This window comes from Nycticebus coucang, chromosome 11 (assembly GCF_027406575.1).
Source record: "Nycticebus coucang isolate mNycCou1 chromosome 11, mNycCou1.pri, whole genome shotgun sequence".
Taxonomy (NCBI): Eukaryota; Metazoa; Chordata; class Mammalia; order Primates; family Lorisidae; genus Nycticebus; species Nycticebus coucang.
The window spans coordinates 95,193,561-95,211,514 of record NC_069790.1 but is presented as its reverse complement, the minus strand read 5'-3'; the positions used below and the strand labels follow the sequence as shown (position 1 = coordinate 95,211,514).

The following is a 17,954-nucleotide window of genomic DNA, read 5'->3' as shown; positions in this document are numbered from 1 at the left end:
ACACAGTGTCCCTTAGCAATGTGTGGGGCAAAGGTCAATGGCAGGATAAAATAGGGAATTTCAAACCCAGTGGTTGATATCTATAGACGTCTCTTATTTATTTGTGATTAATCATACAACTAGGTAGCAGAAAGAATCCACTCACTGAAGACAGTTTAGTCACCCCAATCTAGTCATTCATGATTAATCATGTATGATGTATTTCCTGTTCTCCCTAACTTCTTTCTGGGTATTTGTGGTTAGCATTGAGGGTGCAAAAGTTGTTGAGAAAGTCAGTTTTCCATAAGTTGAAGGCCAAGTAAGCACCTATATATGTTGGGGGGTCTATGACTTTAAAATACTTTAAAGAATTTACTTGCCATATTTCTGTTGTAATTGGAAAATTCTCCTTGGTTGACTCTCATTAGGATCTTAGAGTATTTTCTTCCTTGACAATACATAGACTCCACTAAAGAAATGTGTTCCTTAATTTTTTCTGAAGTAAAATTTTATCTTTTAAGGTAAATATCAATCTGAGGAAACAGATTAATATGCATGTTTTCCTAATATTTTAGGAGACAGTTTCCACAGGCTACGGGTTTCTAGAATCTTCCTTGAATGTTACATGGATTTTATGTTTCCAGTACTAGGCCAACTGGGAATGGTAATTTCCCATGGCAGTGTAGCTTTCTACCAGCAGCATAAAAAGGTCAGGTGAGCAGGGTACAATGATGGAGGCTGGTTCAGGATAAAAGGTAGCTTGTGTCAATGACTTTTTAATTGTTGCTTTTCTTAATTAAACATCATGTATGTTCATGTGATTTTCACCAGGACTTTTGAAAACTTTCATGGAGAAAGTTTCAAAAATGACCAGGTAAATCACAAAGATTCTGGTTAAGATAGTATAGTCATATTGAAATAGTAACACCCTAGGTTTGGAAATATAAGTCAAACACAAGGCATTGCCTGAATTATTGGCTCACATTACTTGGATATTATCACTGAAAATTGTTGATTTTTTTTTCTGTTTGTTTTTTGTTTGTTTTGTTTTGTTTTTGGCCAGGGCCAGGTTTGAACCCATCACCTCCAGTATATGGGGCTGGCACTCTACTCCTTGAGCCACAGGCACCACCCTTTGATGTTACTTTTGTTGAACCATCCAACCTATACTTCTTTCTGAGAAGTCACAACTTACTAAGCATTAAGTAATATATTTGAGCCTGGCACCAGAGATCAAAAAATACTTGGTGATTACTAATTTACCAGTGCTTATCACTTCTTTTGAATTCAACAAATAAGAACACCAGCATTCACTGTACTGGATATCAAGCAAAGATGGACAAAGATGAGACAAAGGACCTTGCCATCAAGGATGAAGACTAACAAATATGAAATTAATATAAAATATGTTCATATATTTAAGTAGAAATATATTGGTAGAAGATTGGCATAAATTATTATATAATTTTATCCAAAAAATTTAATTATAAGGGTGGCACCTGTGACTGAAGGAGTAGGGCACCAGCCCCATATATTGTGGGTGGTGGCTTCAAGCCCAGCCCCGGCCAAAACTGCAAAAGAAAAAAAAAAAGTTAATTATAAAGCATAGATATTTTCCTAATATTTTAGGAGACAGTTTCCACAGGCTATGGGTTTCTAGAATCTTCCTTGAATGTCACATGGATTTTATGTTTCCAGTACTAGGTAGGCTTATAGTCTAATATTTAGGTTGTCCTAAAGTAACATTCTATAAATATATATTTGTCTGTGCATTTGTCATGAGACTGTCCTGCCATCCTTTCTTTCAAGGGATATCAAATATATAAAAAAGCCAGTGTACTATCCCATAATATTTGGTGACCTAACTTTAAAAATAAAAAATACAGGCCATATGTGATGGCTAGGGCATCTGATCCTCAATAGCCGATCAGTCTGTTAGGTAGGGATAAGGAGAAGAGGAGCAGGTGTTTTGTCTATGACAAAGGAATGTAAGAACTTACCAACCAGAAAGAGGGAGAGAAACCACAAACTGGAGATATGGTCAAAACTACAAATGAGGCAAAGTAGAGCATGCACACTAGGGGGTTTCTGTTGTCTTCAACGGACCTAGAGTTCATTACCATTAAATTATTTTTGAGGTTTTGAGCCCCTACCTATGGTATTTCATAAAGAATCCTGGAAGGACGCATGTGCACAGACCAAGGGCATTATTTCAGTCACCCAATGGTGAGAAATCGAAGTTCTGCCTAAAGAGAGGAAGGACAGTCAGTTCATCATATAAAAAAAAAAAAATGTGTGTCCTAAAAACTCAGAGTTGCCTTCCCTCATGGAGATAAACCTATTCCCTCTTTGGAATCTACTGAATCTTGGTGCTTGGCTTGCTTACATCTACTTGGTCTGCTTATTTCTCATAGACTTATTTGGCAGTCTTGGCCCCCACACCCATTCTTTGGTACTGGGATAAGAACCAGGGAGTGCTAACCTCAGACAACCTGACGAGTTGACCAGATCTTGCCCTAAGATGATCCCTTCTATGGAATAAGATCATTACTTAGTAATCTGTCTTTAAATAAATTGCTTCCTAGAAAAACAGTCTTTTAAATCACTATTAATATTTATATGCACACTTTAATGTATGTACATTCTTATAAAGATTAAAATACACCACTTTAGTTTAAATCCAACTGAAACAATCCAGTAAGGAAGGAGAGTACACTAATTTCACTCCTGGATCTAGTTTCTTAGCCAAACTGGGAGCAAAACAGTAGGCGTCCGTTTGTGTTAAGCGACCTTGATAATGTCTCCTTGAAGTGCTTCTCAGTGGAATTCAGGAGGGGGAAATATCATCATAAATTTCATCTCTTTCCTAAGTGAGTAGTCTAGAGGTTGCACAATTCTCTTTATACTCAAGTACCCCACAACTGAATGCTCCCATAGACAGCTACAACCAGCAGACATAGTGTTATTAGTGAGCCAGAAAAAGGGTAAACCCCAGAGCAGCCATCAGCCATCTTCATTTCTCTGCAATCAACTCCTTCGTATCCCTGATAACAATGACAGGAAAATTTCTCAGCCATCACTGCCAAGTCTGTATCAGATGCTTTTCCTTTCACAGTAAAATCCCCGTCCACAGAGGCCTCTATGTGGTAACTTGCAGGGTTCAGGTGGAGGTAACTGGGAGCTGTCCACATCTTCCTTATGCACCTGCCATTATTCCTGCACAGGTGAAGGCTGCACACCTCCGCGGCTCTGGTCACGTTGACAATGTAGCTCCCTAAATCAGAACTCACAAATTGCTTCAGCTTTGTACAGTTGGCCTAGAGATGTAGAAACAAATGGATTTTAGTGTTACTCCAGATAAGATTAGAGTTTCCAGGCCCACGAGGGAGCAATTTGGACTTGAATAAAACCTAACAGTTTGGTTCCAATTAGTGAACTCTTAGGTTCCTGGGCACTATAACCCAGGGGGCCCAGACCAGAAAGGGGAGAAGGGTAAGGGACAAGGGAAGGAGGATTTGTTACAGTGAGGCTAAGCAGCTGCACTTGCAAACGGGCCCAGAGTCAACATAGGAGACCTTGCCTTCCTCTGATTAGCAACTTTCCCCCACTTCCAGTTCCCAGGTTAAAGTGTATGAAAAGGAGAAGAACAAACCCAAATAAAAAATCATCCCAGGCCTGCCGTCCTTGGGGCATTTTGCATATGTGCCATTCGTGGTTGTGTTAAACCTTGAATCATCATGTTCTATCAGTTTTTTTGATAATTATGTATAAATGTCAACTTTCCTGGGCCCTGCACTTACATCTTCGGTATAATTCAAGCATAAGAAAGCCTATAAGGCTGATTAGATAATTTATGTATGTGGTTCCCATTATGTCTTCTAAATAGAGGTGACCTGGGTTGTGCACCCAACTTCCTGATGACACATATGGGCAGAAGTGTAAATATCACACCTGGAAAGTCAGAAATTGATTCTCTCATTTTCTACCTAATTCTTATAGGTGGACACACTCATAAAAAGGTTCATCAATGCTATCTCAAGCAACAAAGTGAGCATATAAAATTCTAAGAATAATATTAAATCATCATGGACTTGCAAAAAATTCAATTAAAAAAGGTGTTGAGGGTGCCAGTTTTATAATTCAAGACAAAATGTGTTAGACTACAGAGAAATAATCAAATGACATCTGGAAATAACAGAAGAGATTGTGATTAATACAGATCAGGGAAAACTAGGAAGATTTCTTATAGTAAATATCTTAGCTGGGAGACACTTGAAGAGATATTTTAGATCCTCTTAATTTTCAGCTAATTTACCTGCAGAGAAAAAAAATAACTCTAGAAGGAGACTAAAAACTCACCACCTATTTGTACTTCTCAAAATAGATTATAACACATTTTATATAATGGTTAAATGCAAGGGCTCCAGCATCAAACTGTCTAAACTAGCTGTTACCCGTGTTAATTTTCATGTCTTATTTCTTCCTCTATAACTGAAGATGACAGTCACTACCTCCTAACGGATAAGTGAGCAAATGCTAAGCAAAAAATCTCTTAGCACCTAGTAAGCACTCAACAAATGCAGGTATTATTATGATTACTGTCTTTAGCAAAGTTAGCAATGTTTATTGAGCCCTTTCTGTCTATCAGACCCTAATTTGTACCTTTATTCTAAAGCTGGTTTACCACTGGGGTGGGGTGGCATGAAAGAGTCTATTGGAGTGAGCTCTACAAGAAAACAGAGCAAGAACTTAAAAAAAAACATCAAATGCACTTTCAAGGTACTAACTTACCTCAGATGAAGTTAAATTCATGTCTCCCCAAATAACAATGCCTGCAGCACCCAAGGCAGCACTTTCTCCTATGGTACTGACTAGATCTTGCTAGATTGAAGAGAATAGAAGTTCATTGTCAATTTGAATGTAAAACAACTCACCATGGATTAGGAATACAGGCTGAGTTCAGTGTAAGAGGGCTGGAAGTGAGCTCAGATACTCCATAGAGACTATTCTCCACGTTTTCAGAGTAACACACATGTTGCATGAACCAATGCTTAAATCACACTCTATAGACTTACGCAAAATATATATATATATATTTTTTTAAGAACAACTTACATTTTGCCATTTTCAAAATATTATTTTGAAGACAATGTACCTGTAAGTAATGGTTAATTATTTAATTAAAATTGATTAGAGGCATATTCCCACAAACCAGGTCATATGTATATGACCCCAAAACAGAATCCTCTTAACCAGATTCCTTTTTCATTATGCAACATGCCCAGTGGAACTTCCCCCACTGAAGTGACTCGATGGGTTTGTGTCATTTCGATCCCAAGGCCTGGCAAAGAAACAGTGTTAAGTGCTTGCAGGCCCTGATTTGGTCCAGCCTTTATATTTGGTTTCTGAAGTCATCTGGATTTAATCTCAAAACATCTGATTTCACAGGCTTCGTTTACGATTCATCCAGCCATGATAAAGCTACTGAGATTTTCACCAATATGGTGAAGATAGATGAAAGATTTCAGCAAGTGGGAATTTTGGTTTCATAATGTTAAAGTATTACTGTTTTAGTTTTTAAAGATTAACATTGATATAGGCTGTATCATACAGAAATTAAAAGTTGAATGCAGGTAATTGGTGTCCCACTTTATTAAATTATAATATACTGTTTCTCCAAGGTTGAATTTTCACTAGTGAAATGCTAGAGAATGTAGGCCGGTGATTTTATGGAAAATATAAGAAGAGTTATATTTTGCCTTGGGTACTTTAAATTAATAACAATATTTAAGAGATAATCTCCTTCTCTGAAACTTTTATAGACCAATTCTCAAAAGTTTTACAATTTGAGTTTTTAAAGTTTTTTTTCTTTTTTCCTGAGAAATTTTCTGATAACTTTGAAATAAGAAAGTGATTTTGGTTTAAACTCCTTTTCCGTTCCCATCCATTTTCATTCCCTATGGCCATGTTATCTGCCATACAGGTCAGAGCTGACCTGACAGAAACGTGTGGCGGTGTTATGAGGCTGAAATAAGCCAGGTAAATAAAAGGATTGTGAAAATTATGAAAGGTCTGATGAGAAGGGATGAGGCACAACCATCCCGCGGTCCCCAGAATGCAGACTCCGCTAGGTCCATGTCCAGTGCCTCTTTTGACCAAGACACAAGGGAGAACTCCCTGCTCTGCTCACTTGGAAACTTCCTGAATCCAGCCATGTGACATTCATATGGTGTGATAGTGGGGCAGAAATCCCCAACAGCCTTCCTTTAGGAAGTTAAGGCAGTGATTTTCAACCCGTGTGCTGCGAGACGATCTTAGGTGTGCCACAAAAATTTTTGAAGATCATTAATCAAATTATTTTCAAAAGAAGTTCAAAGCACATTAAGTATATCTGATTTTTACTCTTTTTTGGATCAATATAATTTAAGTGTACTGCAAAAGTTTAACTATAGGTTCAAGTGTGCCATGAGATAAAAAAGATTGAAGAACACTGGGTAAAGGCTTTGCCATTAAAGGAGGGAAGGACGAAATATTTACGTTTTATATTTACAGGTTATTCATACATATTCAGTAAGTATAAAAGCAATAGGTGTTTGTGGTGAAAGCCACATCTTCTGAGGCTGGTCATAGTTTCTTCCCAATTAGTTACCAAATTAGCTTCTCATCAGATTCGTTAACTGTCACCAGCCGACAGCAGGGTGCTTAATGAATCACAAAGGAGCTGTGTTTGGGGTTATGAGAAAAGCAATGGCATTCATCACTCAGCAAGGGAAGTGACAGATCAGAGGCCTGTAGGAGTGCACAGGACCACCTGAGAGCATAAGCCATGTGGATGGTGTCACACAAAAGGAGACATAAAGGAACAAAGCAGACGCAGACTCGGGTCCCAGGGTGGTGGAGGGCTGCCTTGCCTGTACCCACGGAGCTCAGGCTGGAGTCCAGGTCTCAGAAGCAGAGGATGGGGAGACCCAGAGGACTCACTCTCCCCACTCGGGTTCAGTCCCTGACGCTCACCAGAGTGCATGTAAGCAAGGTGCCCTCTGTGGGGCTGGAACAGCACTAATGAGCTCCCTTTGTGTGTTGCCAGAGAGAGAATTAATTAATTACAGGGATAAACACCTTTAAATCTACAGCCAAGTACTCCTTTTGTTCTTCTTTAAAAAGCACAACATCAGGTTACATCTAGGTCGCATTTATACATAGGTAGGGGAGGTGATCTGCCTTTGTGTTATTCCCCCAAGCTCCACTGCTGCCCGAGCTTCCTTTCTTCGATAGCCCAGGCTTTAGTTTAAGGTGTTGAGACCTGCTAAAAAGTGATAGCCACACAAATTTTCCTATGCACGCTCTCATTTAATTTTTGCAATACTTCTGGTAGGTAGGAATGGTAAGTAACACTGTCCCCTCTGTACATTAAGACACTGGAGCACTGAGGGCTAGGCGGGGTAAGAGATTTGCTACTTACGGGCAAATCCTTTCTTCTAATCTTAACTGTATGTTTGCGTGTTTTCAAAACTGTAGATGGTGTGGGAAAGTAAGAAATGAAAGCCAGTAGTAGTCGGTTAAGGTACAATGTTTGGGACATTGATGGTTTAAAATATTTGGAAACAGCTTGCTGTTCAGAAAGGGAAAGGATGCAGATTAAATAAAGACCCAAACAATTGTTCCTTTTTTTCCTGAGAGAACACAGAAGTATTGCTGAGGCTACAGCTACTTAAGAAAGAATGCCATCCCAAGTTTACAGCATGTGCAGAACGTACTAGTAATTTAAGTTAATCTTTTGAAATGAATCTGTTGTCCTTTAAAGGTTATGGCTTCTGCCGGGATATGATGGCTCATGTCGGTTATCTTAGCCCTTTGGGAGGCTGAGACGGCAGGATCTCTTGAGCCCACGAGTTGGAGACCAGCTTGATTAGCATAGTGAGACCTGTATCTACAAATTAATTTAAAAGTTATCCTGGGCGGCACCTGTGCTCAAGGAGTAGGGCACCGGCCCCATATACTGGAGGTGGTGGGTTCAAACCTGGTGCTGGCCAAAAACTGCAAAAAAATAAAAATAAAAAGTTACCCTGTTGTGGTGGTATGTGCCCATAGTCAGTCCTAGCTACTTGGGAGGCTAAGGTGAGAGGATGGCTTAAGGATAAAAGTTCAAGGTTGCAGCGAGCTGTGATTATGCCACTGCAGCCTGGGCAACAGAGCAAAACCCTAACCCCTATCTCAAATTAAAAAAAAAAAATGTTTATTGTTTCTTTCACAAGTAAATTTATTATCACTAAAGAAAGGGCAATGTTTGATCAAACATAGAAAATAAGTTTTATAAAATAGTCGAGATTATTTTGTAAATATTTAGGCAACCTTTTTAAACCTTCCAGATAATACTGATTTCCTGTCATTCTTCAGTCACTGTTTATCCCTGATTCTTCTGGGTGGGATGAATATCAGTTGTCAATAAAGACTTTTCCTGCCTCATCTCATGAATGGTGTTGGAGGCAGAGTAGTTACGTGCCCCCCTCTGTGTGCCATTTCTCCCTCTGATGAATACACTCCGCTCTGTGTATGTGTCCTGGCGGGGGGTACTGGTCAGGGAAGAGCCCTCACGGGGTGCTTCCTAAGCGTCCTCCTTAACATGTCCCACACTCAGAAGGTCTTTGTATTTTAACACGTGCTGATGACTTGAAATATTTAATAGTGGAGAAGAAGTGACATTTGCATTGAAATACATTAAGCCCCTGGTATCCAGTAATACCTTGAAACATATCATCTCTCTGTGAAGTCCAGAAAAAGTCTCAATTCTTCTCAAGGTAGAAAGTTTACGGAGGGTAGAGCACCAACTGTTTTCCCTAGAAGTTTCCACTTAGGAGGTTAGTTAGATTAGCAAAGAAAGAAGGAGGGAGAGAAAAATCTGGCTGAAAGTTCACTTAGTTGAAAAGTTACTCTCATGGTCTGGATGAGTTTTTTGGTCCCATGTCTTTGGCTTAAGTAAAAATAATCAGACAGAATAAAACTTCTATCTCTAAACTGTAACATAGGGATATAAAACCATCTACTTGTGATTTAAGGATCAAATTCAGAAACTCACTCTATTCTCATCAACTTTCTACTAGTTGTGCTCCCAGAGACAACAATCACCCAGATGGCTAAATCTATAGATTCATCTACTTTTAACAGATTTGCAAATTCCCTTGTATCTTTTTAGAATTTTTAAATTGTCATAAAAACACATAATCTGAAAATTAGCTTAGTAATTTTTCAGCATATAGTTCAGTAGAGTTAAGTATATTCACCTTGTTTTACCTTCCTTATAGCTTTTTTAAAAGCTTACTATTATGCTTTTTTTTTTTTTTTTGAGACAGTTTCACTATGTCACCCTCGGTAGAATGCCATGATGTCACAGCAACCTCAGACTCTTGGGCTTAAGCGATTCTCTTGCCTCAGCCTCCCGAGTAGCTGGAGGTACAGGCACCTGCCACAATGCCTGGCTATTTTCTTCGTTGTAGTTGTCATTGTTCAAACCAAGGCTGGGTTCAAACCCCCCAGCCCCGGTGTATGTGGCTGGAACTCTAACCACTGAGCTACAGGCACCAAGCCACTATTATGCATTTTGAAAAACATTTTTTCTCTTGATATTTGAGGCAAGGACAAAAGGAGAAATTTTGTAAATTCCACTTCCACAAATATGAGCAAATGACTGCATTTTGAAACATGTTCTCTGATTTTCTAACTTGTCCACTGCCAGTAACCTTATAAAATAGCCAATTGTATAAGAATTACGATCAAGCTGGGGGTACAGAGTGTACTAGTGGCTGGACTCTCACTTTGACTTCTTCCCACCTTACTTGGTTTCTTAAAAAAATAATAATACAAAAGATAATCAAAATGCAGTTTGCATCAATGAAAAGTCTAAGTGGAGGAAGTCTAGTCAAGGATTAATTACGTTCCTAACTAACAGACCATTAATTGGAATAGATTCTTCAAAGAGCATAAGTAACCAAGAAATGTGTCTTTTAGAGATAGGGAGGAGCCATTGGGAAAGGAGCTGCTTACCTTAGAAAGAAAACACAAAGGCTCATCTCTGTACCCTAGCCTCGTGTAGACAAACACAGGCAGAGCATAATCATGGCACGTCATGGCAGACACCCTTATAGATTCGTGCACACGAAACTGTGAAAAGCGCAAAATGTTTTCACCACTTCCAAGGGATTTCCTGACACCAATGGAAGGGTACAAAGCAGCACTGCTGTTCCACAGCCAAGAGAGCTCATCATTCCTCAAAACTTCTTCTTCTGGGCAGGACCCAGTGTAGTTTGGGGCATAAACATTATAATTGTGGCAATCAGGATATAAGTAATAACCCCAAAGGCCCTTGGGTCGGCTCTTAATTCCCAATTTGATGGTTTCCTTCATGAATGCTTTTGCACTTTCCTCAAAGGTGGCTTTGGCTAAACATTCAATATCAGTAGCTGATCTGTTCCTTTGCATATCGGAAATAAGCTGTCTTGACTTCTGTCTGTAGACATCTTTTGTGTTCCAGTTTCGGGCCCACTGTGGTCGCCAGTATTCCCAATCTATAACAGCAAGTCCACTGAAATCTTCAGCAGGGATGTAGTGATTAATGTCTTGGTCAGCTTTTTCCAGATGAACTTGCAAACTTATATTCTGGGGGAGACCCCCATTAATGGGGACGCCATCTGCTGTATACCATGGATAGTATCCCAATCTATTGACATAAAATATTGTGACATTTTGCCCCCTGGCCTTGGCCAGTGGACTTCCACTCACCTGAAACATTTTCAAATTTAGTCTTAAGTTATATTTCATCAAACATTGATCTGTTGGAGCATTCCAGGCAGCTATAAAGGGTTTCCTTTGATAAATTGGAAGTCGGGCAGGTTTTAGAGAAGAAATAGACTTCAGAATAAAGACTATAACTAGCCATGATGTGAGATGTACTTGTTGAACAACATAAAGCCTTAATTGTCCTTCAGATAATAGTTTCATGATAAGATAAAAATTTTATGTTGTCTTCTGCTTTAATGCACTTTGGAAGACCTGTAAAGAGATTTAATTTTCTGTTAGTGCTAGTTTTAAGGAAAAAGAATAAAGTATTAAGTAGATATCATTATTATATACTTATATTTTTAAGGTATATTTTACTTAAAGTCTTAAAGAGACCTACAAATAAATTGAGACACAGCACTAAGTGTAGTGACCTCCTTTCTATTCAGGGACTGCCAATACATTTCAACAAACATTCATGGAGCCTCAGACCCTGTGTCCAGAATGAAAATGAGCTCATGTTCAAATAAAGATGTAAAATAATATTCACTATCATTTTGGAAAATCCATCAAATCCATGTATTATGCTTATTTGTTTTATATGCATGCCTCTTGTTTAATTTTACAATAACTATATAAGGCTTATAATTATTTTTTCATTCTACAAGTGAGGAAACTGAGTCTTAGAAAGCTGAAGAGGCTTGCCTGATTATCATCACATTATATGGAAGGTAAAGCAATGTAAAATCGTGGGCCAGGCACGGTGGCTCATGCCCGTAATCCTAGCACTCTGGTCGGCTGAGGCAGGTAGATTACTGAACTTAGGCATGGAGTAAACGAGACCAGTCTGAGCAAGAGTGAGACCCCGTGTCTACTAAAAATTGAAGAAACTAGCCAGGCATTGTAGCACATGCTTGTAGTCCCAGCTACTTGAGAGGTTGAAGCAGGGAGATCCCTTGAACTCAGAAGTTTAAAGTTGCTGTGAGCTACAGATAACACCAGAGCACTCTGCCCAGGGTGAAAGAGTTAGACTCTGTCTCAAAAAAAAAAAAATTGTAACAATACAAACACATAACAAGTACTACATGCTAATTTGCTAGACCAATTACTTTTCATGGGAGTAGGGAATAGGTAGGAAGAAAAACTGATTCAGAGGCAAAGAATACCTGAGAACAGACACTGAGTTGAGCCCAGAAGATAGACCCATGCATGGTAGAAGACAGAGGAAGATAACAACTACTTTGTCAAGTTTCTTTTTTAGTCATTTCTTTGTAAGACGACTACAAAATAATTATTTTTCAAAGAGCTCATCAAAGGGTTTGATGGCATAAAACCTTTCTAGTCTTCTACATTATTAAAATGAAAATGCGCTGTAGTTATAGCTAATTCTTTGTGGGGTGAGGTTCTATTTGACATTTATCCTTTGGCTGAGGGCCCAGGAATATGAACCCCCTTCCTCTGGAGTGAACTCTGTACCCTAAGTTCCTTTGTAAAAGACATTACCTAAACCAAAATGTCCAGATGCTGTCCCAGCTCCTTCTTGAAGCTGGTATATTACTAAAAATAGAAAAAACTAGCTAGATTAGTTAGATGAGACTTTGAATTGGGATCTTCAGATTCAGAGAACCTGAGCTGGTGCTGCCAGTGGTGACATGTTTGGAAGCCACAGGCCTGTGGGGACATCCAGAGCCTGATGTCCATACTGTTACTGTTAACTGGCAACTTGTCTTCATGGGACAGCATTTTCTACTCAGGTGAGTGAGGTTTTGATTCAGTTGTTCATAACCAGGAACTCTGATTGATAGAGGGTGTTTACATGGAATCTGTGACTTAAGAGTTTCCTTTGGCACAACTAGCATGTGTGAGCTGCACGTTGGGTGTCATTGTCATTTTAACCACCAGGTGTCTCCAGACAAACCTCATAGCATTTCTCAAGCCTAGGACACGGAGGTAAACAAAAATTATAAGTAATTTGCCTAACTTTATTCAAAGACATATAAGAAGTCTTGAGTAAATGAGTATACACAAATTATAAATTTTTAAGAGCTAAAGAAGTAAGTATTTCATCCATTGAATAAATATCTCTTCTCTTCCAGGACACAAAGATGAATACGATTAACTCACTTACTAATATGATATATTATACTGAAAATCTAAAATATGGATTGGAGGGAACAGTATTTTTGAAGGCATCTAATTTTATGAGTTTGAAAAGAATTGTGGTACTTAAAATGGCCCTTTCTCTTTGATATTTCATTATATACTGCCTCAGGGTAATAATAATCGAATTGTACTACATATAAGGGGTCATTAGTAGGGAGATGGGAAAAGATTTTCTTTATATTCAAAATTCAGTTCTTGTTATAGAAGACTATACATGTGTAGAAAAATAATCTGTGCCAGAATACTTCCTACTTTTGCTTTTATTCAAAACATTGTTTTCATAGTGACTATTGTTTCGCCTTTGGTCAGCCCCCTCCTCACTGCCCCCCCATGACTGCACTCATTTATTACAAAGTTACCAAGTGACTCTCTTCTCCTAGTATTCCCCTTCTCCAGAACTGGAAGTGCCTTTAAATGGCAGAGGCAGCCATAGCTCCTGATAAAATATATGTGTACAGAATTAAGACAGGTAAAATCAGTACGTAAAGTTCTGTGCCTGCCTTCTGCTTACTGCATGTCTCAGGTTTCTGCTTCCCACAGAGCCATGTCACTGGCTGGTGCACCCTCTGTCACTCTCCTAATTAACCCTGTCTGGCTGGGAGGAGATCCCCTTATGTGGCGCCTCCCAGATACTATTATCTGTTCCCTGCCCTCCCCAGGCAACCTCCAGTGGTCTTCTCTGTCCTCTTTCCTTCAGTGGGGAGCCTCCCCTGCACTCTGCTTCATAACTCCCCTAGACCCCTTCCCCTTTACCCCACCGTGCTATCAGGTCCCTGCTGCTGACCTCCACCGGTGTCTCAACTAGCTGTTGTAGCACAGCAACCTGGACAATTGTCCACGTATAACCGTGAGTCACCACTGACCATAACTTTCCTTTTCTTTCTCTTTTCCCTCTTCCATAACTTCCTGGGAAGATTTGCTCCTCAAACAAACAAACAAATCTCTAAGAAGTAGGATTTTAGGAAGAGGCAGAGATGATGAGTGAGAAGATTAACCTGAACTGATCCCTTAAATTGTATCCCAGTTTTCTCTCCTAAGGAACAAGGTTTGATCTGGGACCACATATGAAGGACAAGTTCCCTTTCTTCAACAGAAAAACTTCCATAAGCACATTCTGAAGGCCGCGCTGAGGCAAGGATGAAAGAAAAAAAGAGCAAGAGAGAGGCAGGAGGAATACCATAAGGAAGCCCTTGCAGTAATTCAAGACAGAAATGAGAGTGGCTGGAACTAGATATTTGGAAGAACCTAAAAGTATTTTCAACAATTATTGCACAGAAAAAAATGATATTATAAATCAATAAATTAATCATTAATCCTGTTTTGTCTTCATTTCGATCATAATTCTAAACTTCTGTTCATGTACACTTTATAATTTTTTTATTCACAACACTATCGTTTGTACTAATCTTTAAGATTAGAATGAATACTCTGGAAAAGCTTTTTTTTTTTTTTTTTTTGTAAAGACAGAGTCTCACTTTACTGCCTTCAGTAGAGTGCCATGATGTCACAGGACTCACAGCAACCTCTAGCTCTTGGGCTTCCGCGATTCTCCTGCCTCAGCCTCCCGAGCAGCTGGGATTACAGGCACCTGCTACAACGCCCGGCTATTTTTTGGTTGCAGTTCAGCTGGGGCTGGGTTTGAACCCGCCACCCTTGGTATATGGGGCCAGCGCCCTACTCATTGAGCCACAGGCGCCACCAGAAAAGCTTTTAAGAACATACACTCATCCCTTAATATTACGGCATTAGTGGAAGGAACTGATTTTCGAATCTGCAACTCTTCTGTTTCTCTTTTTCATGATACTGGGATTTGGTTTTCGGGAGGCTGAGGCAAGAGAATCGCTTAAGCCCAGGAGTTGGAGGTTGCTGTGAGCTGCGTGAGGCCACGGCACTCTACCGAGGGCAGTAAAGTGAGACTCTGTCTCTACAAAAAAAAAATTAAAAAAAAAAAAAAACCTCAAAGATGCCAGGTGTCTGCTCCTAAATCCATAAGGGTTTAATGAGGCATTCTGAAGGTGATGAGCCTAAGGGATTCAATAGATGAGCTATTTTATTTCAAAATCCTCAAGGAAAGTAGTGACAAAGTGTCATTTTGCCAGTGGTAAAAGATACACTCACAAATGTTTATTAGTTAGGAAGATGGATTAGAGCCACCTAGTTCAAAGCAGTATCCTCAGTTCCATAGAACTGATTGTTAACCTGCTGTCTAATAAAATCTCAGTAGAGCAAGAGCCAATAATAGACATACATTTTATTTCTCCAATGAACTTACCTCTAAGTTTTCCAGGAGAAGAAAAAAAATATTTGAATAGCAGAGCTTTCTTAGTTAAGTTTCCCCATAAATTTTTCTTAAATTCTCTGTACTTGTTGATTTACAATACAATCTACCTTATAATAGTATCTCTGTAAGGCTCATAATTCATCATGAGATACTTAATTTCCTTATAACTCTTATCGTATTATTAAAGAGCATTGGTGCCCCTGCATCTGAGCAAATTTTAAAACTACTATGCTATCCTGATTGCACAAAATTGCTTCCTTTCCAGTCTTCTTAAAAATAAGATTAAGTTTTACAGATATGTGAAAATGACTATTTCAGTGTTACCTTTGTTAATGGAGAATTCATTATTATTCATTGTGAAAAACTGTATTTTTCATGACACCAGGACATTTTGCATTTTTAAGAAATGCAACCTGAGAGAGAATAATGTTTGTTTTTGCACAAAAGTACATACTTAGGCTTTGTTTAAAAGTATTATCCTCCTTTGAGATTTGAAATTTCTTGCAGCCAAGATCAACAGCTTTCTTGGAAAAGCACACAGAAAATCTTAGGACCACATTTTGAATAAAGCGTTCCCTCTGTCAACCTGTTTTTAACTAAGCTCCCTAAAATAACATTAATTTGACTTAAATCTTCAAATTTCTAAAGAAAGTTTTTGAACTAAAAGAAATAATCTAGTAATCTGTGAAATGTTACTTAAGTCCTTCCAATAGCCATAGCAAGAATATAACTTAAAACTCTCCCATTTCCCCCAATTGTGACCCATACCATTGACTAAGAGAGCTGGGATAGTAGTCAGGGTGATCAGACAGAAACCGGGGCTGAGAATTGAAGCCCAATGTCAGGCCTGAGAACCAGAAGGATGTTTGAACAGAATTGGATCATCCAGCATTTGAGAGGCCAAAAGTTGTGGCTGGATCACATTGCCCTGTCTTGGGTATACATGGCTTAATTTCAAAACCTGCCTCAATCCTGCCAGCAATGGATTGGAAACCATGGTTTGCCTGCCTTTGCAAATGCCACCCAATGCTCTAAACAGACATACATATTTTTAACAAGGTATTAAATTTGAGTAAGATGAAATGTTCTTAATTATTTGCCATTAAGAAAGGGTACATTCCTAGTGGGAAAAGATTGGAATTTTCTATCTGAAATACCAATACACAAAATTTATTGCCACACTGTAATTACCAAGAGTGGAAACAAATGTCTATCTTTCAGGGAAAGACTAAGTAAAGAATGGCCTTCTATACAATGGAATACTATGCACTGTAAAAAATACAATAAGGTTGCTTCTTCATTTTGATGTGGACATTCATGAGATATTAAAATGTTCTTTAATATATATATTTGTTTTACAATGTCTATACATATGCTTTGGTTTTTTTTAAAGATGTGTGTAGAATGTTATCATATTTCTTAGAAAGGTATATATTATGTATACGCACACTCATATATAAGTAATTTGCTTATTGAACAATCTCTAGAAAGATGTTCAAAGAATGGTTACATTGGTTGTTTCCAGGGAGGAGAACTAAGTGGCTAAGTGAAAGAATTGGCCCAGGGGTGGCTGAGATTTCTTTAGAAAGCAAGTCTGTTGGTGTTTTGTATATTTTGCTGTGGCAAGGAATTTGAAAGTTCTTTGGATATAGCAAAGAAAATGCAAATTGATTCTGACTACAGTATAAGGAATCAGTCATGACTTCCCACAGAAAGCCACATCAGAGTTGGATTTTGTTACAAGATCATTTTTACAATGCCATATGAGAAAATGGTATGCTTTTCTGTATCTAATAAGAAAAAAGCCCTTCTCAGATAATAAGAATTTTTTTTAATTGAAGTGACCACCTCAGCCAGAGCTTCAAATTAAGGCTCTGGTGACAGTTGGCTATTAAGAGCTAATTACGGATTGGTTTATTCTCTCTGTTGAGGGAAAGCTAATGCCTTAGCAGTTGTTTAGTAGAAACAATAGCAGACTTGAAGAAACTGATTAGTGTTATTATGTACCATAAAATACAGAGACTCATACCAGTGCATTATTTACTACAAGTAGATAAATATTCTGTAGAGTAATTTAAACATTGCAAAACTCTAGTTACAATAGATAATTGCATTTGAAGGAAGTGGATATGAAAAAGATGGTTCTGTTTTATTTCCTTGATTCCATATTAGTTTGGGTAATCTATCCAATCTAATTTTAAAGAATTTGGAAAGCAAGATTATATATTACCAATAAAACTTTAACAACTTTTTTCTTAGATTTTCTTAAGGATTCCGATTTGACTTTATTTTACCTTTTTGATGAAGATCACCTTCAAACCTTGTTTTTTTATTCTTCAGTCTTTATGGCATTATTTTAATTTCTTTTTATTCTTTCTCACACTTTTTCCTTTTGTAAATCCTCTTTCAAATCTGATTGCTTTCTTTGGCTTCTGTCTGAGTACCCTGGTGTGTTTATAGCACAAAATAAGGAAGTCTCAGTGCAATGTAAAGAAGGCAGGAAAGAGTAAAAGCTAAAGTCTCCTGCTGTGGAGCCAGCTACCATCAGCAGCACACTAGAAAAAATTTCATTGTCTTATCTATCCAATTTCTATTTTATTTGGTATCTTTGTTTTCAAATTTTATTTTAGTAGATTTAAAGAAACAAGTTGGGGGAGTTGTTGTTGTTGTTACATAGATGACTTTCATAGAAGTCAAATCTTTTAATAGAGTCTACATTGTGCCCAACAGATAATTTTTCATCTGATCTTCCCCCTCA

The 17,954-nt window shown here is 38.2% G+C and overlaps 1 protein-coding gene across 1 annotated transcript; it reads right to left on the bottom strand.

Annotated features, from left to right (window-relative positions):
- Positions 1 to 2,864: 2,864 nt before the first annotated feature.
- LOC128560006 (hyaluronidase-4) lies at positions 2,865 to 17,597 on the bottom strand. The gene is made up of 4 exons (XM_053553423.1): positions 17,491 to 17,597; positions 10,021 to 11,025; positions 4,771 to 4,860; positions 2,865 to 3,296 (listed from the first exon to the last, which is right to left on the bottom strand). The coding sequence occupies exons 2-4, from the start codon at positions 10,972 to 10,974 to the stop codon at positions 2,886 to 2,888; spliced, it is 1,455 nt and encodes a 484-aa protein (XP_053409398.1). The 5' UTR covers positions 10,975 to 11,025; positions 17,491 to 17,597; the 3' UTR covers positions 2,865 to 2,885.
- Positions 17,598 to 17,954: the final 357 nt, after the last annotated feature.

Excerpts from the sequence above, each read along its gene's own strand:
- LOC128560006 (XM_053553423.1), bottom strand. The coding sequence starts at position 10,974 with ATGAAACTATTATCTGAAGGACAATTAAGGCTTTATGTTGTTCAACAA. Across the intron at positions 4,861-10,020 it reads CTTTGTGTTTTCTTTCTAAG|CAAGATCTAGTCAGTACCAT; the intron begins GTAAGCAGCTCC and ends TCTTCAATCTAG. Across the intron at positions 3,297-4,770 it reads TGAATTTAACTTCATCTGAG|GCCAACTGTACAAAGCTGAA; the intron begins GTAAGTTAGTAC and ends CTACATCTCTAG.